The sequence below is a fragment of the Pleurodeles waltl genome, chromosome 2_1, assembly GCF_031143425.1.
Source record: "Pleurodeles waltl isolate 20211129_DDA chromosome 2_1, aPleWal1.hap1.20221129, whole genome shotgun sequence".
NCBI lineage: Eukaryota > Metazoa > Chordata > Amphibia > Caudata > Salamandridae > Pleurodeles > Pleurodeles waltl.
This window is the reverse complement of record NC_090438.1, coordinates 639,636,697-639,658,150: the sequence shown is the minus strand read 5'-3', so window position 1 is coordinate 639,658,150 and position 21,454 is coordinate 639,636,697. Positions and strand designations below refer to the sequence as shown.

General features: G+C 42.7%; 1 protein-coding gene across 1 annotated transcript in view; it reads right to left on the bottom strand.

Moving 5' to 3' along the window:
* Positions 1-21,454, bottom strand: part of PKD1L1 (polycystin 1 like 1, transient receptor potential channel interacting) — a 1,079,023-nt gene that overhangs the window by 955,943 nt on the left and 101,626 nt on the right. Inside the window, exons 3-4 of the mRNA XM_069216140.1 lie at positions 13,202-13,381; positions 11,661-11,842 (exon numbers count right to left, since the gene is read on the bottom strand). Of these exons, the coding sequence (XP_069072241.1) occupies positions 11,661-11,842; positions 13,202-13,381 (362 nt within the window). The remainder of the gene's footprint in view (positions 1-11,660; positions 11,843-13,201; positions 13,382-21,454) is intronic.

Here is a 21,454-nt window from a genome sequence, read left to right as displayed (position 1 = left end):
ACATTATAAGTGCACTTCATTTATATGAATTTAAGTGCACCACGTCTACATGAACACATTTTGAACACGTTATATTTGTACATTACGATTTCTTATAATTTCTGAAATGCATAATGGTACAGCCCATTTATGCTTTCTTAACCGCCTTCTGATAGTGTATCAAGTCATCACAAACTTCCTTCTTCCTTCAATTAGACTTTCTAGAACCTCATCAGTTCTCATCTAGACTCCTTCACACGTTTCATCTCATCATAATATTTAAACTGACAACTTTCCAGCTCTATATCTGCTCTTTTCCTCGCCTTTTCAACCTTCGTCTCTTAAAAAGTTTTGATCCCGCCATCAGAACTACTGCACATACGGCAATAACCAACAACAGCTTCAAAATAAAGTCTACAAATCCACTTCCTAAGTTTCTAAACCATCTGCCTATAGCAGAAAACCCATTTCAAATTTCTTCCCCCTGCGCCTGTAGCTTGCAACTCTTTCAAATACTTTGTCAACCCAGAAATGTTCCAAATATACCTTTCCAAACCCTTACACTTGTCTGGGATATAAGCGCAACATTGTTGAACTTTCAGCTTCTGACAGGCCTAACGCAAGTCTATTCTGTAAAACCAGAGATCTTATCGCTATCTCTATGTTCACAACCCACAAACAATAAGTAATTTGCTCTGTTAGTAGCCAATTTATTGACTATTGTAGACAACTTTCTAATTTTCAGGTAATTCAGAAGCACAACTACAGATGGAATCAGTGCACCAAAGATTTCTCCCACTTTTTCTGCATCACTAACACCTCTTCTAGTTCTAAGTTTCATACTCCACGCAGGATTCACAAAATGCTCCACATGATAGATCTTTGGAAACACTATTTCATGATACCATGTACCATGCCATTTCTTAAGCAACTTGAAAAAAGCATATTGTCCACAAATTAAGTACACTACAGAAGTCACAGGATCTTGTCCATCTAGATAGAACTCACTCTATCCTCTGACATCAAACACATGCTCATAATCACTCTTCCCTAGGTGCACTGGGTCTATGTAACTGATCAATGTTCACGCACAACTCTCCTTTGTGTTGCCAATCTAAAGTTAAAGCTGGGAAATTCCCCTTCCCTTGATGCTCAGTCTCCTCTTTACTCCACCTGCGTTGTGCTTTGAGATCTTTGTCTGGCCCGGATCTGGACTTTAATTCTTCTATCTTCAACCAAAATCAGGAATTTTCTCTCTATATTGGTCATTGAACAGGTCAAATTGTGTCTGTGTGCATATAGAGTGTCTAAAGGCTTTTGTGATACAAAATATTTTCCCATTATTTTTTCACCCTTAAAGTAAGGATTTTTGTTCAGGTGTTTAAACAAAAACTTCTGAAAAGTACCAAGTCATAGTTCAGAAAATAGTACAGGAAAAGTCTCATTGTAAAATATGCTCAACAAAAGACTGCAAGAATTCCATAATTCAATGGATAACATGTAAAGTCTTCTGACACAGAAACCGGTAATTGCATACACGTGTAGCAATCTCCTGCATTCACTGTATTACTATACTCCCAAAGCAACCTAAAATATACATTTGCAGAGTAATCTCCTCTTGAATCATCTATATGTAAAGCCTTTTTATCTATTCTATAAAAGGTTACCATCTTTAGGGCTTAATGTTTGCAGGGAAACAATAGGAGTGAACTCTTTCTTTACAGAGGGTGTAGGGAAAAACACTCCTATTAACAGCACTACTACTACTACTACTACTATTATTATAAGGGAAACAAGCAACACTGCATCTATTACGCACATATGTCTACATTTCTTATTTGCTTCCATTACTTCTCTAAAGCCAGATCTATTTACAGTAAATGCAGCAGCAACAGAGTATTTCTCCATCAGTTTCACTTGCGCAAAGCGACAAAGTTCAAATTATGAATAACAAATCTTCCTTAACCTTACTCCGTGTTCTTCCAAAAGGATTACCCTCTTTCCTTCTTATGCTCTGGCCTGGGTATTATTTTTCAAGGATTTTGCAAAGTCTCTAATATGTGTACAGTTCAAAATCACTGATACACCCAAAATGAAATGTCTCATTCTATCCAACAGCAATGGAACTTTGAAACAGAACTTAAACACAATGTCCAGTTTAAAGAGATTCAGTTGGATTTGCAGAATGATCCCAAAACGTTCTCTGTCATTTGCAGTAAATGTCGATTCAGGTAGCAAGTACGTCCAACAGAGCACTCTCGTTTTCTTTGACCTCCTCAATGCCACCACCTCATTCTCACTATCACTTAGATTACAGTCCACAACATCCTCGGGGATTGTTTGTGGCACACATTCTTTAGACCTACTCAATTTCTCTCTTTCTTGCTCTCTGGGCCATCGGTCTCCAGCTTCCACTTGCTTTTTTCCAGCACTAGATCATTTATTAAGGTCGGATTCTGAATTTGACTCGTTCACCACCACAGGACAAGATTCAGTTGCGTCACCTTCAACTGTGGATTGTTCAAGACCTCCCTGGGACAAATCAAGTGCTGTTTCAAGCTCTGTTTGACCCCTGATAGCACCTGTTACAGAAGTGCCGGTGGTGACAGACAAAAGGAGGTTATTCAAGCCGTCCTTTCAATGGGACATTCAACTCTGAGTATGGGAAGCATGCACCCAGTTGTTGAGACCTCCACACGTAGTGACCAAGATAGCTTGATACGGCACACACCAACGGTGATCCAAGCAAGTCTTCCTCATATGCTTCTTCACCAAGACCCAGTCACTGGAACTAAGGTCATGTAATTGTTCCTGATGCAGATAAGCTGTACCTGCTCGATCCTGATGAGAGACTGAACACACCACATCAGCTAACCCTTTACAATAGTCAAGGACATCATCTTTGATGTTCACAAGTGCATTTCCAAGAATTGCTGGAAAGCTCATCGCTCTCCCAAATGATGATCTCGTGGAGAGAGAGTTGAGTCTTTCAAATAGGTATGCTCTGTAGACTCATCAACAGAAAAGGCAAAGCGTCAGGCCATTTCAGAGATGTCAAAGCACACACTTTTGACAGTCTGGATTTCAGTGTCCCATTCACTCGCTTGATAAGACCCGAAGCCTCAAGTCTATAGCTTCAGTGCAATCTTTGTTCTACTTACAATGCGCGCACAACAATCTGAGGACCTTATTAATGAATGAGCCCCACTATCTGATTCTACAGAAATTAGGAAGCCAAATCTAGGTATAAGTTCCCTCAACAGATGTTTTGCTACAGTGAGACTATCATTCCTTCTGGATGAGTACGCTTTGACGCAATGTGAGAAAAGGCACACAATCACAAGGACATACATCAACCCATTACACATGGGCATTTCAATAAAATGCAATTGCATCGTGTGGAAGGACCCTCCTAGCTCAATATGTGACTCAATGTAACTGCAGTCCTCTTTCTAACATGGTTTGTTGAGACACAATGCATCTGTGACAATGCTTCTGCCATCAGTCTAAACTTGGGATTAAACCATGGTTGCCTAAACAATTTCACCATGACATTCCTAACAACATGAGCTGGACCATGAAAATGCCTAGTCATGGAGGGTAAAAACTAATCTGCAACATTGGCCTTCTATACATTGAAACACAAATGTCATCATCCCTCTTGACAACCTGGTTGGCCCAAACTCTGCTGTTCTTCCTCTGCAACCTCCTCTTGAAGCCTCTTTTTTTCTTCCCAAGTGTCTGCTGCAGTCAACAAAAGGTTGTAGTTAGTCTCATCTATTCTGTCATTTGTGTACTCTGTTAAAGGTGCAGACGTTGCCAGCACAGTGTTTTCCAACCTAGTGAGCATCATTATTTCCTAGGGTCACATGATCTATCCCAGTACAATGTGCAGGATACTTGGCTACTCAACTTGTTCAGGTAACTGTAATGCATCAAGGAGGTTTCTCACTTGTTCACCATTCCGTATTGATGATCCAAAAGAAGTCCTAAACCACCACGAAGACGATAGGTGTCCAAAGTCATGAACAACACCCAAGTCGTACTGAGTGTTTGTAAATACTGTCACTTTCAGCTGCCTGAAACACAGCATGCCCTTGTAGGAGCAACTAATTCAGCCGCTTGAACAGAGAATACCCCTGGAAGCCAGGAAGCTTCAACAATTCCTGAAACAGTACAGACAGCATAAGCTGCTCTCATACTCCCTTCACTGTCTCATATACATGAGCCATCAACATAGAGCACAAAATCAGATTCAGTTAACAACTCATCTTGTATGTCTGGTCTCGGCTTGGTGCATAGTTCAGTAACATTGAGAAAATCATGGTCCACTTCACAGTCATCATTTTCACGGTCAGGTACAGGCAGCACTGTAGAAGGATTTAGAACACCGCAGCGCTTGACAGTCACATTTTCAGCAGTAAGTATAACATGCTAATATTTAGTAAGGTGACCCCTTGTCAGGTGCTAGGTTCTAGTCCTTTGATTTAGAGCAAACAAGGCACAGCCCACAGGTACTAAGGGACTGGGGGTAAGTATTTTCAAAGGAGCAAGGGTCCCTTAGAAGAAAACCTTTTTGAAATTAAATATAACAGAACTACAATGAGGTCTATGAGAAAAACAATAAAACAAATAATTTTTTATTTCAAACAAAACAAAAGCAATATAGTGGGGAAACAAAGCAACTTCAGAAAGCAAAACCCAATTGTAGCTACTCAGGCATATCACATGTGACCCCAAAGTATATACATACAACCAAAGTCACAACTATGCAGTACAGTTGCTCCTATCATTTTATACATTCTTTTTTTTAGAGTCAAAGTACTATTTTCGACCATGCTTTGATTCCCCTTTACATGCATATTGGGATCATCATCAAGACGTGAAGTTTATGCATGAGGTATATGGTTCTAGTTCTTGGCCACAACAATTCCACTGAAGGGGGGAACAAACTCAGTCAACAGGTGACCCATAACTATATTTTCGCATCTCTCTATGCTGACACTGCCTGCCGCTACAGCTTTAAGACAACCAAGCAGTTCTGCAGCTACGGGATCTAATGTAACACAAAAGTAGGCCACAGGCCTCTTGGCATTTCTATGGGCATGTGTAAGCAGAGTGTAGCCCTCCCTCTTGCGGCAGTAAAGTGCAAATTACTTATTGTACCCAGGCATCCCCAGTGCTGGGGCACAACATACATTCTATCAGCTCTAGGATGGCAATTAGACAAGCATTTTCCCAGGATACTGGATCAGACACATCCTGTGTGTCTCAGCCTCTGTATAGGCTTGGCCACTCTGGAAAAGTTGGGTATCCACTGGCGACAGTGGCCCACCATTCCCAAAAACATCCTGACTTCTCTCTGCGTAGTTGGCATACTCTTTCAAAATGGCTGAAATTCTCTTGTGAAACTTTCCTCGCCCCCTTTTCAATGTGATGTCCAAGGTATTGAACCTCAATACTGAAACTTTCCTGGGGATACTTTATGTCCATTCAAAGCCAGGTGGTTCAACAGTGCAACAGCATCCTGTGTGCAAGCTTCTTGAGTATTCAACACCACCAATAGGTCATCAATGTATTGTATCAGATCTGAATTACAAGGCATAACCAAGGACTCCAGATTTTTCTTAAGAATCTTGTTGAAAATGGAAGGGGTTTGAGTGTACCTTTTTGGGAATCGGCACAATGACAAAACAGGATTTCTGAACCAAAATGCGAAGAGGAACTGGCTATCCTCATGCAACGGTATCGAGAAAAAGGCTTGATACAAATCAATGACAGTGAACCACCACTCAGCCTCGTATGGAATCCAAAACAATATCACAAGTGGATTCAGTAACATGGGACAACAATGTTGTTCACCCTTCACTAGTCCTCTACAATCCTATACTTCCCATTCAGCTTCTGCAAGCCCATATGGGGAGAATTGCAAGGACTGCCCATTATTTCCTTCAAGATTCCCTGCTGGATTACAGACTCAATTTCGGGAGTTCTCCCAGTAATTGTCTCAGGTGTCAAATTATATTGTGGTGTTCTCGAATACTCCACATTTGGCTTGACAGTGATTCGGACAGGCTCAATACCATTAATCAGTCTGATATATTTTCCTGAAAAATCCCACACTTTGGATTTTACTGGGTCTTTCAAATCTGAGGGCAACTCATCAATAGTCAGCAGAGTAAGACCCATCCTTTGTGAGTTTAAAGGCAGCATCCTCATTATGAGTGTGCATCTCTATGCCTGTCGGTGTACAATAGATGATGCAGTTCGTTTTACAGAGTAAATCCGTTCCAAGAAGGTTTACTGGGCTGGAATAACACCACAAGATTGTCTTTCTCTTCAAAGGACTACATTTTCCCTGGTATTTCTGAAGTTTCTTGGGTTATCTCTTTATATGCTACTCCTACATCTTGTACTTTTTCCTGAGAGGGGTATGTTTGGGACCTCTACTGTTGTCAGAGTAGAAAGGGTAGCACCTGTGTCAATCAAAAAAGACAGTGTGGCCATTCACTTCAGACCTCTACCCTGCATTGGATTCAGTTCTTGCCGATAAAACACCTTGCACAGCACCAACATTACCTATAAACTGCTGAATCGGACTAGTTCTCTGAGCTGCTTTCATCTAAGCGACCATTAATTTCTTCTTTAACTTTTTTTGCTTCATCTCCTGCTCATCATTGCAGAGTTTGACATATCTAAAAATCTCATCACCTCACTTATTCTGCCAACCAATCAAATGCTTCTGAATCATGCTAAGCTCAGGTCTCAATCCTGTCACAAACCATTGACACAACATGTCCGTATCTTTGGTTTCAAACGTCTCCATTCCACTATATTGCTTGAATGCCTGCAACAATCTCTCATAACAAGCATGAATCAATTCTTTTTGGTCCTGTGTCGTTCTGTCAATCATAACAGAATCTACATCTTAGGGTGGTATTTTAAAAAATGTCAAAACCTGTTGACACTTTTACATCACCAACGGCGAGGGACCTTTCATCACTGCACTTCTTGGTGGCCCCGTTTCGGGCCACTGAACAGACACTTTACATTCTGCCCACAAAATCGCTCAGAACCACAATGTCAAACAATGTTTTCAGATCAACCCACAACTGCGATATTTTCACAAACCTCTCAACTTGTTTGTACCATTCCACTGGCTTCTCTCTCAATTTTTGGAAGTCATTAATAAAAGGATGAAAGATCACTTCTGCTCCAAGGAACATGTACATAAATTCCACAAAGCACTTCTCTCAACGGGAAGTTTGTCGCAAGCCCCTCCCCTTCTAAAGGAAATAGCTCTCCTGGGGGTTTCTTTAAACCTTTCTCTTTCATCCATTTAGCTTCACACTTATCCAATGCATTCCATTTCTGAATGTTTCAAAGTAATTCTCTAATTTGAGTTTTCATTCCCGAAAATCTCATGTCAACTATGTCTTTCATTAACCACTTCCCCACCACAGACGTAGTGGTTATGGCGCCACAGACGTAACCACTACATCCTGGTATAGGCCCTCGGGGAGCACTGGCGCTCCCCCCCTAGAGCCTCCTCCCCACCACCCCCAGGGCAGGGCTGGAAGGGAAAAAAAAAAAAAAATTGCTTCCCCTTCCAACCCCGAATCCCCTCTCCCATCTCCCCAGTGACATCTGATGACATCAGAGCGCCAACACGCACTGACTTCACCAGAGGTAAACTCCCGTCACGCTGGAAGCAATGCTTCCAGCACGACCAGAGGAGAAACTGGTTAGTTTCTTCTCAGTACGGGGGGCAAGGAGGCACGAAAAAGGAAGGACAGGCATAGCGATCGTGCTGCAGGAATGTCCAATAGACACCAGGGATTTTGTTTACTTTGGATAAACAAAGAAGGGGAGTGACCCCTTGGGCAAGGTTCACTCCCCAAGGGGGGGGCATTTATTCTAAGCCGTTTTCTACCCCCGCTCCCGAGGGGCAAATTGTTTTTAGCCCATTTCTGTCCCCCTTGGGGGCAGATCGGCCTATTTCTATTAGGGCAGAAACCACTTCGGGCACCAGGGATTGTGTGTGTGTGTATGTGGGCGTGTTTTGTTTGGGGGGGGCAGCCCTTTGGGTAGGGGTCGCTCCCTGTGGGGGCACATTACTGTTGGCCAGAAAGCTCACCAGAGACCAGGGAAGATTTGTTTTTCAAAATAAGAGGGTGGGGGTATGGCCATACTCCCACCCCAAATAAATGAAGCCAAAGTTTTTCTGCCCACCAGTGGGCAGATGGGGCAATTACCCCTGATCCACACCCGGGGGCAGAAAGTCTACTAGATGCCAGGGAATTACAAAAAAAAATATAAAGTGTGGTGGTGGCTACTAACCAGTATGGGCATGGTTATGCCCTCACCCCAACTGAAGGGGGTAACAGTCTTTCAGCTCTCCCCCGGCACACTAAAACATCTTATCCCACAGCAAGCAAGATGACATTTGATGATCTGGTTTTACATTTGGGCCATGAGAGCTTGCCTAAACTCTCAAAATCGTCCCACTTGGAATGGTGAGGGCTGCACTTTTTGGACTTTGGGATGCTGCAATGTAGAAAAATCCACAAGACCTAGACACATCTGAAAACTAAACATCTGGGTGAGTCCAGGGTGGTGTGCTTCACATGCACCCTTCACCATTTTCTTACCGACAATGCCCTGCAAACCTCCAACTTTGCTGGAAATGACAAATTTTTACCACATTTTTGTGATGGAACCTTCCGGCATCTGCAGGAATCCACAAAATTCCTACCACCCAGCAGTGTCTCATCTATGCCGATAACAATTCTGCTCCACTTGTCAGCCTAAAAATGATTTTTTCCAAACTGCTCTTTTGGCCCCACCTTTGGTTCCCCCTCAATTTCGACATGTTTTTGGCTTTTCCTTGTCACAGGTACTTGGCCCACCTACACAAGTGAGGTATCATTTTTACCGGGAGACTGAGGGGAACGTTGGGTGGTAGAAAATTTGTCCCTCTGCAGAGATCCCACACAGAAAAGTGGGAAAAAAGTGATTTTTTTAGCTAAATTTGAGGTTTGCTGGGGATTCTGGGAAAGAAAACATTGGGGGATCCACACAAGTCACAGCTCCCAGGATTCCTTCACATTCCAGAACTTTCCGTCACTGAAATGTGAGGAAAAAGTATCTTTTGGACAAATTGAGGTTTGCAAGGAATTCTGGGTAACAGAACCTTGTGAGAGCCCCACAAGTCACCTCATCTTAGATTCCCATAGGTATCTACTTTTCAAAAATGCACAAGTTTGGTAGGTTTCCCTAGGTGCCGGCTGAGCAAGGGGCCAAAATCTACAGCTAGGCACTTTGCAAAAAACACGTCCGATTTCAGTGTAAAAATGTGATGTGTCCATGTTGCATTTCCTGTTGCGAGGATTAGGCCTACCCACGAAAGTGAGGTACCATTTTTATCGGGAGACTTGGGGGAACACAGAATAGCAAAACAAGTGTTATTGCCCCTTGTCTTTCTCTACATTTTGTCCTTCCAAATGTAAGAGAGTGTATAAAAAAAGACATCTATTTGAGAAATACCCTATAATTCACATGTTAGTATGGGCAGCCCGGAATTCAGAGATGTGCACACAACCACTGCTTCAGCACCTTATCTTTAGCCCATTTCAGAAATACAAAGGTTTTCTTGATACCTAGTTTTCAGTCTTTATATTTCAGCAAATTAATTGCTGTATACCCGGTATAGAATGAACACCCATTGCAAGGTGCAGCTCATTTATTGTCTCTGGGTATCTAGGGTTCTTGATGAACCTACAAGCCCTATATATCTCCCCAACCAAAAGAGTCCAGCAGACTTAACGGTATACGGCTTTTAAAAATCTGACATCGCAGGAAAATGTTACAGAGTAAAACGTTGAGAAAAATGGCTGGTTTTTTTCACCTCAATTTCAACATTTTTTTTATTTCAGCTGTTATTTTCTGTAGGAAAACCTTGTAGGATCTACACAAATTACCCCTTGCTGAATTCAGAATTTTCAGGGATCCAGCATTGGTTTCATACCAGTTTCTGTCACTAACTGGAAGGAGGCTGAAAGCATAAAAAAATTTAGTAAAAATGGGGTATGTTCCAGTAAAATGCCAAAACTGTGTTGAAAAAAGTGAGTTTTCTGATTCAAGTCTGCCTGTTCCTGAAAGCTGGTGATTGGAGCACTGCATACTCTTTGTTGATGCCATTTTCAGGGAAGAAACACAAGCCTTCTTCTGCAGCCCTTTTTTCCCATTTCTTTTTAAAAAAACGAAATTTTTGCTGTATTTTGGCTACTTTCTTGCTCTCATCAGGAGAACCCACAAAGTCTGGGTACCTCTAGAATCCATAGGATGTTGGAAAAAAGGACTTAAATTTGGTGTGGGTAGCTTATGTGGCCAAAAAGTTATGGGGGCCTAAGCGCAAACTGCCCCAAATAGCCAAAAAAGGCTTGGCACCTGATTGGGGGGGGGGGGGCTGGCAGCAAAGGGGTTAAAACACACTCTAACTCATCTAACTCATCTGTAATGCTTTAGTCTTATTCAGATCCACCTCATACCTTTGGGCCAATTCCACTAGTAATGTCAAGTTCATTTTCGTGACAAGTGTATAGGCACGCCAATCCAAGATTCGCATTAATCATCTCATTCGAGACTCTAATTTGAGTTTCTGCATATTCACCAATTTTCTCTTGGTGGTGATTGAACTGTTCCCTAACTCAAGTCTGTACTCACACTCTCTTGCTGTGGTACCCTCATTAAAAGCCTTCACCCATTCATCCATTTCCTTGGTGCCAAGCATTCTAGCCACCACAGGAACTTTAGACATTCTCATTTCCCAGTGCACTGCTGCAAAGATTTAAAGGCTGTTCCCATATAGAAGTTCTGTCTGGGGTAAAAGCCCGATATTTTAGGTTTTAGCAATGTTGAAGTTAAGGCCTTCATAATTAAGCTATATAAACTCTAAGTTCTGCTGTTTGATGGATTTGTTTTCTACCAGCATCCACTCTGTTTTATTACTTAGCCACAAAGGTCAGTCATGCATAAATTAATCTTTCATGTAGTCAATTAGCCTGTAACAAATGCCGGTATTAACCTCACCTGCCTAAAAATAGAAACCCCACCACTGTCTCTTCCAAAATATCAAGCAAATGCTTTATTAATACCGACTTAAAACATAAGCACAGAACGAGTGAGCCCTGAGATCACAGTAGCTGTGCAAACAAAACTCTGCTTCTTCATTTCTATTTTAATGTTAAGTGATGCCGCCTGCCAAGGTCGTAATAACCCCCAATATTTTTCAACTAATCAGCATTTTCAAGGCTTTTAAAACAGAGGAGAAGGAGCGTGCCTGTGTTTTTGTCAGTGTGGGCATGGAAAAATTCCAGGTGATATCCAACATATACTTCATATTACCAGACTGAAAGCACTTGCACCCAACTATTTGCTACAGAACGCATATTTTAGGGGGATGTAACAACCCAAATATCCCCCACCCCGAAACTACATTCCTGAATAAGGTCAGACAGCATTGGTGTTTGCAATGTTCTGTTCTTCCAAACTATCCTGGCCAAACACGTAATGCTCTTTATGCAGGTAGCCTACTGATCTTCATTCCTAAAAAAGGTAATCTATCAGATGCAAGTGTTTCACTACTAAATGCTACTATTCGGCCAAAAACCAATTCTCACCTAACGTCTTTTCAAATGAACTCGCCAAGCACCCCGACACGTCCATTGTGAAGTTTGTTCCAGCTTGCACGACGCTCGCCATCGGGCTAACACGGACATTGTAAATATATGGTCCATCGCTGCTGAATACTGCCAAACTTGACACCTCATTTCCATAAGGCAAACAAACTGGACCTGTACATCTGAGAGAAGAGAGAGGAAGAGACATACAAGTATGCATTTTAGGTCTAGCTACAGACAGCTTTAGTTCAAACGACCTTATGTTAGAAGTCCTAAAAAAGAAAGAACTAAGGAGAAGATTGTGGAGCTTTGGGTCAGCCCACATCACCCACTGGTTTTCATGTGTTTTTCATGCTCTATGTCTTGGATGGACCATCTAACAAGGATATGACATTCCATGGATGGTACATTGCCCAATTTGTGTTTCCATTAGGATTTGTTGAAGGGGCATCAAGTAGCCCTTCAGTTTGGATGCAGAATGCACAAGACGTTTAGCTAGCAATTGGGAGCCACTGTGTTCTTGGTGCATTTTGCCGATTTATTGCTGTTAATGTAGTAAGCGCAGGCTCTTTGAGGGTGTTTTAAATGATGAAGAACAGCAAATACAACAGGTAAGAACATTTTCTTCTCAACTTTTTGGATGAAAAATTGCAATGCATAAAATGCAGAAATAGGGATGACAAATATGAGCCACCACCTTTGGACCTGTAGGAGGCAGCCTGTGATGCAAAGGATAGACATCACAAACAAAAGAATAAGAAAAACCTTAGTGCGGAAAAACAAAGAAATCTCAAACAGATCTCCATCCGCACTTGTCTAGGAAAAATGGATTTTAGTACAACTTTATCAATTCATTAGCACAGAGTGTGTATGCCATCGTTTTTGTTTGGCATGCTAAATGCAACAGGTAGTGACGGACTTGGAAAGTGCGTTTAATAACCAGTGAGCAGGACGTTGAGGAGACCATGTTTGTGAAGGACTTGTCTTGTCATATAAAATAATGGTTTCACAGATCACTCTGCAACAATCCCCTGAACAAACGATGATCTGTGATTTAGCCTAAGAAGGTCCATGGCTTTGGGCCAATCATGGCTCTTTCTGCAGTGGTTTGTAGGAGAATGTCAGGCTGGCGAAACTTTAGATTCCTCATTAAGTACTACCTCAGGAGGAGTCAGATAAGGCAAATAGGCTGATAAGCCAAACTGGTTTGCGGCTAGCGCACAGCACCCATGTATAATCATATTTGACAAAATAGGGAAATGTTTCAGATTTAAACCATGTATTCAAAGCAGGGGCCACCACAACTTCAAAATGATTCAAGCCATTGTCAGAATTCATACTTACCCTTGTCCACTAGGGTAAAATTATAGTTAACCCAATTACATTATTGTATTTTTTAGATGCCAGATAGACTGCGCATGCACATTTTTTGATATATGAGCATCAGATCGGGTACCCAACATAAACATGACATGCCATTGTCCCATGGGAAACCAGAACATGAATGAGGCATCTCCACTAGGTGTTACTCAAAACGTTACCTTTCTTGGCAGTCCCTAGACTGGGAGATTGGAGTGTTGATTGGGCTCTGGGGATCCTCAGATCCTAGGAGACTTGCATTTGAAGGGATGATGTCGTAGAGAGATTCATTGAATAAATACATTTTTGTGGTATTGACGCAAAAGCAATCAACCTCGTTCCTTAGGAAGGTACCGCCACACCTAGGAGAGGAACAGAAGACAGCAAAAGGTAAACGTCAAATAATGGGGAACAATCAATGCATAACGTAGTCCCCTATTAAGTCGTCTCCATCCTTTCCCTCTGATCTCTCCTGTCCCCTCACTGTAACTGCATTCAGGACAGAAAGTATGACGTTGCTAAGATTAAAACACACTTGTAGCTGTCCAACTAATCATACCTACAGGAACAGTTTGCCTTAGATGTGAGGTAACTCCCATTGCAGTGGAGAAGTCATGCACACAAAAAGTACGTATTGACTCAAACATACGTACTTACAAAAGCAAAGCTTAAAACCAATTATCTTTAAGTATCAGGATGTGGAAAACCCTGTGGGCAACAAGCTCGAAAACATCAGGAGTGTGTCTAGCTTATTACAACTTGAGCAAGTTTGGCTTTGTGTGATTTTTTTTTTTTTTTTTTTTTAAATTCACCAGCCAGCCACATCACGATATACGAAGCCGCTTTATTAACTACATTCTATATCACCAAGGTTCCCAGGGGTGACGGGGATCGTTGTGTCTGTTCATATTATTACTGTAGCCGGTAGGCAATATGAGCTCACGGTAGCGCATTATTTTCTTTTTTACGAAACACAGAGAGATTTTAACCATAAATCACAAACCAAACAGTGTACCAAGCATCTCTGGTGGCCAAACGTTACTTCCCTCTGCGAATCCTCACCACTATAGTAACAGGATATCAAGTTGCCCACCGCTGTGAACATCATAAAAGGTTGGTTTCCACATACGCTCTAGTATATTACCCTTTACAGACTAAAATTCCAAGTTGTATTGCACTCCAAGTAAACTTCAAGTGAACAGTCACAAATTTTAGTCATTCAAGGTTTTGTTTTCCCAGGTGGACTTCGTTTATCCAGCTGCATCAGGTTTATCTTTTGGCTTACTACAACATTTTACACCATGTGCAGCCAGTGCAGGATTCCGAGCTCCACAGAGGAGACTTTCAGCCATAAAAGAAAGGAGTTTAGGGCACAAAGGTTCAAAGCCATGTGCCTCAACTGTGTCTGAAGAAGAAAAACGGACTAAAGTTTTTGCAGGATGGTTCCTGGTGAAACTGAAAAGCACTCCTCTCACCTAAACTTAGCGCTGAAAAGACAAACCAAGCCGTTCAGCTCTTTCTTTGATGAAACTGCCCTTTCAGTGTAGTAACGAGCAGACTCTCTGGAGTTCCAGCACCCCACAAGAAGACTTGCGCTTATCAAGCTGACGAGCGTCCAACCGACCGTGCATTACTATTACAATCCTTTAAGGTTAGGAGTCCATCATCCCCAGTAGGCCACTTAAAGAGTGGGGTGAACACATTTTAGTAGTTAAGAAAGCGTAGCCTATGGCAGTCAGTATTTTACCTTATGCTCTAGATTTCATTGTGCAGTGTACATATAGAGTGTTGTCAGAGTGGGTAACAATACATCGGATCTCTCTCAAGCCACTCCTTCAAAATACAACTCCGTCCATCTCCCCTGCCCAGTGAATAAGGCCGAAATCTCGCCATTGCCTAAAACAATCTTTCAGTCAAGCCAGACTGGACTCATTCTTACAAACTGGGCTACTTAACCTTAGGTTCACTTTTTCTCCCTACTGCACACTTTCTGGTTTTCTGGTCTATGGTCCATCAGGTCCAGTGCTATGTTTCGCCTCTACCTTTTTCGATTACTTAACGGTCTGGTAGTTTTCTCACACTGCCAGAGTTAGGATCCAGTTTAGTCAAATCTCAGCACTGACATCTTACATTTTTCAGATTCTTGCTGTAAGTCTCTCTCATTTCATAACAGGCCTTACTCATGAAGCCAGTCACACTCATGATTTCATTTCAACTTCACAAGATCACTCTCATTTGCCTCACTCCCATTCTTTGGATTATCACTTGTCTCACTCCCATCCTTTGGATTATCATTTGCCTCACTCCCATTCTTTGGATTATCACTTGTCTCACTCCCATCCTTTGGATTATCACTTGTCTCACTCCCATTCTTTGGATTATCACTTGTCTCACTCCCATCCTTTGATAGGATCTGATCATTATTCTACATTCTTTAATAGGACAATGACATCCCTCTCTCATGCTCCTATATCCCCTCTCATCAAATGAGCCTGTGTCAAAATAACTTACTCCAATGGTGGGGCTAAGATTCTCAGCAATATATCTTCTCTCAACCACTTCATTTCAAAATATGTGAAGCCCTCTGACTCTTAGCTCACTAATGACCTGAATGTGTACTGAATCCTAGATTGTTTTAATGGGATACAGGAGTTAGCTTAGCCTGTGGCTTGCAGACTCGTGCCCTGTCACCCAGTGACCTTTACCCTACTTAGCTTGCACTGTTTTAGCACATTTATTTAATTCTTTTAAGATGGCTGCCTTGTCTTGACTTAGGCCCATGTTTTAGTTTGCATTATCAGTGTCACCGCGCTAAGGTGTCAAGATCAGGCGATAAAGACAAAAACTGTAGGTGTTCACTTTAGGTACTTTCCCTCTTCATGCTTTCGAGGGAACTGTTTATATTAATTACCATCCCAAGCACGCCTTGTTATCTATTGTTTGGGATCAAACCTATGTCAGGGGTCCAAGTAGATCTGTATAAATACTCCTCACTTTAACAGATAGCTAGAGGGATTCCGACCAGATGCCATTGCTGCTATTGATGCTGCACGTCGCCTTAATGCTGACCCAGTCTTCGTGTCCCTACGAAGTCTGAGCTAGAGACCTCATTCCAAGGTAACGAGCTTCATGTCATTTCATGATATTGCAAGATGGTGGGGGGCTTTGTATTAATGACTCGTCTTTAGCATTCTGTTTCTTGCACTGTTCATTATCCTAATCATTGCAGCCAATGCAACTTATCGCAGATTGCAATTTTCCTAAAATAAAAACTATTGAAAACTCTACTGTATCTTCTTCATTGCCTGTGTGTGTGTGACTGAGACATGTTAATGTGAGAAAGGGGTAATCTCCGTTTAACCATGACGCTCCCTCAGATGTCACACTCGAGTCCATGCGTAAAGGCTGCCACAAATCACCTTTGACTGCTTTGGATTTTTGGTGAGGTACTCCTCGTGAGCCGGAAGGGTTGGGATGACAGTTACTTTTTGTTGTAGGACTGGCATATTCGCCTACAAACTTAAGTGGTGTCATCCTTAAACCAGCAGTCTTGCCTAGAGCAAGAGTCCAACTATGACAAATGCTTTAATCCCTCTTAAGGCTGTGACCTTAAATCACTGTCTCCCTTCAGCTCAATGGATCACTAAAAAGCTTCATGAGCTTAAGTTTCAGTGCAAGCAGGCTGACAAAACCTGGAGAAAGCACTATTCTCATACTAATTGGGCCTTCTATCTCTGAACTCTGAGAAAATACTAGAATCAATTCTGGTCTTTCTGTGACTATCTTTCTCAATATTATCATAATAAAGTAGTTAATTCATTTGCTGCTCTCTGCCTAACTCAGGACTCTACTTCTCTTCCTTTTCATCATTCAATCCAGCCGCTCAAGCTCATTCCTCTCTGTCTTCCTTTCAGCCTCTCTCACTTCAAACAACCCTGCATCTAACTTCTAATATTAAATCAGGTTCCCTTCTCAAGGCAATGGTTTGCTAGCAATCTTCATCTTATTTCCAATACATTTGGTCCTGTGCTACATGAGCTCTTCAATCCATCTTTCCCCAGCTCCACAGTATCACCCAACTGGAAACAGGCTCTTATTGTTCCTCTACTGAGGAAAAAAAAAAACATACTCTAACACCATTCTGATTTTCCTTGATTAATCCACTGCTTGCAACAATGTTTCATGAGCTTCTTCTATTTCGTCTCCTAGACACAGGTATAACTGACTAGGCTTTGGCCCTGACCACTTCCCATGTAAAATACAGTACTCAAGCTATACATGTATCTCCCTAGTTCTCCTCTTTTATACAAGTTTATGCATATCACGATGTCCCACAGGATTCTTCCCCCCCAGCCTACCCTGTTCAACATCTACATCACCCCTCTGGCTACTCTTATCTTCTCTTTAGGTATCTTACAGCGTATGTAGACAACACACAAATCTTGATCGACCTTGATTCTCTAGGAGACTAGTCATCTTCTCAGTCTCTGCCCCACCTCAACTTGGTCTCCAGTTTTTCAGAGGTGGTTTTGTGGATGGGAGGCATCCTTTTGCAAGTTAACATTACAGATTCCCATTGTCAGTATGGAGCACACTATTTGGTCCCAGATGTGTGCCCGCCTGAGCTAGCCCCAGCTCCCTCTCCTGTATATTCAGAATAAATCTTGGTTTTCATTTTTGATCACTCATTCTCTAGATCCTCCTAGGCTGGCAGTAGTTCCTTATTCTGCTTTTATCGTCTACCAAACAATCAATCAGTTTTCGTAAAGCGTGGCTATGCACCCATGAGGGTCTCAAGGTGTTGGGGGAGGGGAGGTGGCAGAGTGGGGTTCCTCATCTTCAGAGCCATGCCTTGAGGTTCTTCCTGAAGATGGTGAGCGTCGGCTTTGTCTGAGGTGCAGGGGGAAGTTGTTCCAGCTCTTTGCTGCAATGTAGGTGAAGGATCGTCCTCCAGCAGTGGTTTTGCGGATGAGAGGGATGGTGGCCAGGGCCATCTGGGCGGAGCGGAGGAATATGGCAGTGGTGTGGAAGGAGACACGGTGGTTCAGGTAGGCTGGTCCTGCGTTGTGTATGGCCTTGTACTTGTGGGTGAGTAGCTTGAAGGGGATTTGTTTCTCGATCGGGAGCCAGTGAAGGGTCTTCAGATGTTGCGAGATGTGTTCTCAGTGTGGGAGGTCCAGAGCGAGTCTGGCGGCGGCGTTCTGGATGAGTTGCTGTCTTTTGATGTTTCTAGTCAAGGTGCCGGCGTTAAGGGCGTTGCTGTAGTCGAGCTTGCTTGTGACTAAGGCGTGGGTGACTGTCCGGCGAGTCTGCTGGGATCCATCTGAAGATCTTCCAAAGTTTACGGAGTGTGCACCATTGGGCGGAGGTGACAGAGTTTAACTGGCGGGTCATGGATAGGGAGGAGATGAGGATGATGCCTAGGTTGTGGGCATGGTCAGTCGGTGCAGGGGGATGCTGAGGGATGTAGGCCACCAGGAGTCGTCCCAAGTGGAGGTGGCGTTTCTGAAAATGATGAGCTCAGTCTTGTCGTAGTTGAGCCTGAGGCAGCTTTCTCTCATACAGGTGGCGACGGTGTCCATTCCTGGGTGGAAATTCCTTTTGGCCATGTCAGGGTCTTCAGTGAGGGAAATGATGAGTTGTGTCTCATCGGCATGACACGATGTTCATACCGTGGCTTCTGACAATGGCTACAAGAGGGGCCATATATACGTTGAACAGTGTGGGACTCGGTGAGGATCCTTGGGGGACTCCGCAGTAGACTCCTGTGGATCTGTAGGGTGGAAGTCTGTCCCTCTGCCTCCTCCCGGAGAGGAAGGAGTGGATCCATTACAGGGCTCTCCCGAGGATTCCTATATCATGGAGTATGATGCATAGAGTGCTGTGGGAGAGCGTGTTGAAGGCTGCTGGGAGGTCAAGGAGAATGAGCACTGCGGTGTGGTTGCGGTCTAAGAGTAATCTGATGTCGTCTGTGGCTGCCGGGACGGCTTTCTCTGTGCTGTGGTTGCTGCGTAAGGCAGACTGGGAGATGTCCAGGGAGTTGTTGGCCTTGATGAAATTCCATAGTTGTGCATGGATTGCTCGTTCTCCAGTACTTTGGTGGAGTAGGGTAGCAGCGAGATGGGCCAGAAATTCTTTAGTTCCGATGGGTTGGCCGAAGGTTTCTTCAGGAGAAGGCGTGTTTCCAGCCAATGGGGAAGGTGCCAGTTTTGATAGAGCTGTTGGTTGTGTTCCAGAGCTTGGAAGTGATGGATGCGCTGGCTTGGATGTATATGTGTTGTGGGCAGAGGTCCGTGGGGGGCTCCGGAGGGGGTGCTGTTCATGATGCTGCATGTTTCCTCTGTGGTGAGCATGGACCAGCTGTGTGTGGCCTGGGTGGGTTCTGGGGGGTTGGTCGCAGGTTCCGGTGCCAGGATTTTACGTGAGGAAGCGGTCGTAGATGTCCCGGATCTTATGGTCGAAAAAGGTGGCGAGTTTGTCGCAGAGGTCCTGTGACGGGGGGATGCTGGTGGCTGTGGGGGGGGGGGGGGGGTGGAGTCTGAACTCAATGACTGAAAAGACTTCCTTAGAGTTGTGTGTGGAGGAGCTGATGCACTCCCGGAGTGCATCTTCCCTGGCGTTCTTGATTTTTCAGCAGTGGCCATCAGTTGCGGCTCTGAAGGAGGTTCTCTCTGGTTTGGCTGATCCTCCATTTTTTTCTCTAAATGTCTTCGGTTACGCCTTGATTCTTGGAGTTTAGTGGTGACCCAGCTGGTTTTCTTAGGGGGTTATAGAGTGTCTGCGCATTTGTGATCTTTGCTTTGAACATTTCATCACCCCTTTCCGCTATTGGTGTGTGGAAGCAAGCGTATTGCTGTGGCATGATCCCTGCAATTCTCTCTACTTTGATCTTTGTGCCTCTTCAATTTCTAGACTGAACTAAACCATCTGAGTCATCTTTAAGCTCCCCTGCTGGTCACATCTCTCCCACCACTGTTCCTCAACACATCTGTTATCCCATTTCTAGCAGGTTTAAGTTCAAAGCTCTTTGATGCACTGCCATTTTCATCACTTAGGCTCTTCTTTCCTTCAACAGATTTTTTTTGTTACATCACTGTCCATCCCTTCAGATCTGATGCCCTTCATCTTTGGGGTTAGGGATCGTTTGAGAGTCTCCTGGAAACTGTGTTCCCTGGAATGCATTATACACCTTATAAGTCTGTATCAGCTGGCCAAGAAACACCTTAACCAATTGAGCAGGAGACAGTCTGGGCACACCTGCCATTAGTGCTGGGCAGCAGCAAACTAGTTCCAAACTTACAAAACCTAGTTAATATCAGTCACTTGTGCACTCATGTTTTCTACATTAATTACACCTTTGTAGTCATTTGGGCACTACCTGTGTTAAATTTAAAATAACATTTGGAAGGAGAGTTAGGATTGTATTATTCCCATCAAATTGAATGTCTGAAGAAAAAAAAGTCCAGGTTTTATTGTTTCAGTTTCTTAAAAACCATATACAATAAATAAGTTACAATTAGAAGAAAAAAAAATTGAAAGCCATAAAAATTAGTCTACCATTCAACGATGGTCAATTCACCATAAGTATACTTGCCCCACATCTTAATTGTTATAGTTAAAAATTATTAGATGACTCATGTTTTGGACCAATACCCCTAAAACAGAATAACATTGCCTCTGCTACTGTTCTAATACTTTCCATCTACAAAATCAGTTTTAAAAAAATAGGTCTTGCAGAGGCCCAATAATTTGGAATAAAGATAAATAATATGTTGCAAAGTTTCTGTCTCCAAAATACAGAGCTGCCACACACTTGTGGCCCAGTAGGTTGGGGTTAAGGGCGATTTGGAGGAGAGGGAGGGGGGTGGGGATGGATTCTCCATTGTCCCTAAAACTAGTTGATAGGTAGATTATACAAGTCTAAAATGTAAAAATATATATATATATATATATATATATATATATATATATATATATATATATATTTGCCTTTGTGTCCATACTTAAATCTAGATATGGTTGCCATTGTATCATATATGACTTCATGATGTATTCTGTAGCTTTATTTGTTGTTGCCCTCTCAATGTCCAGCAGGCAGCTGGAGTTTCTAATTTCCCCATCTTAACAGTAGCTTCTGTATAGCTTTGGTCATTTTGTTCAGCTCATATAGGGTCAACAGCTTGTGTTTAGCCAGATTGTCACTAAGATGGGTTTCTGCAACTGGTGCTTTACTGTTAGGATTTGACAGCAATTTACTAAACATAACATCTTATATTATTGTCCTCTCCATGGCTAACTATAAACATATTGAACAGGTGAATTGCCATCAGAGCTTTAAGCAACAAAATTCCAACTTCAGTCTTTTTAGACCTTACAGTGTGGCTTTGTGTTTCCATTCAAAAACAGTTTCTGCTTTACTTTTTTTTTATTCCTGT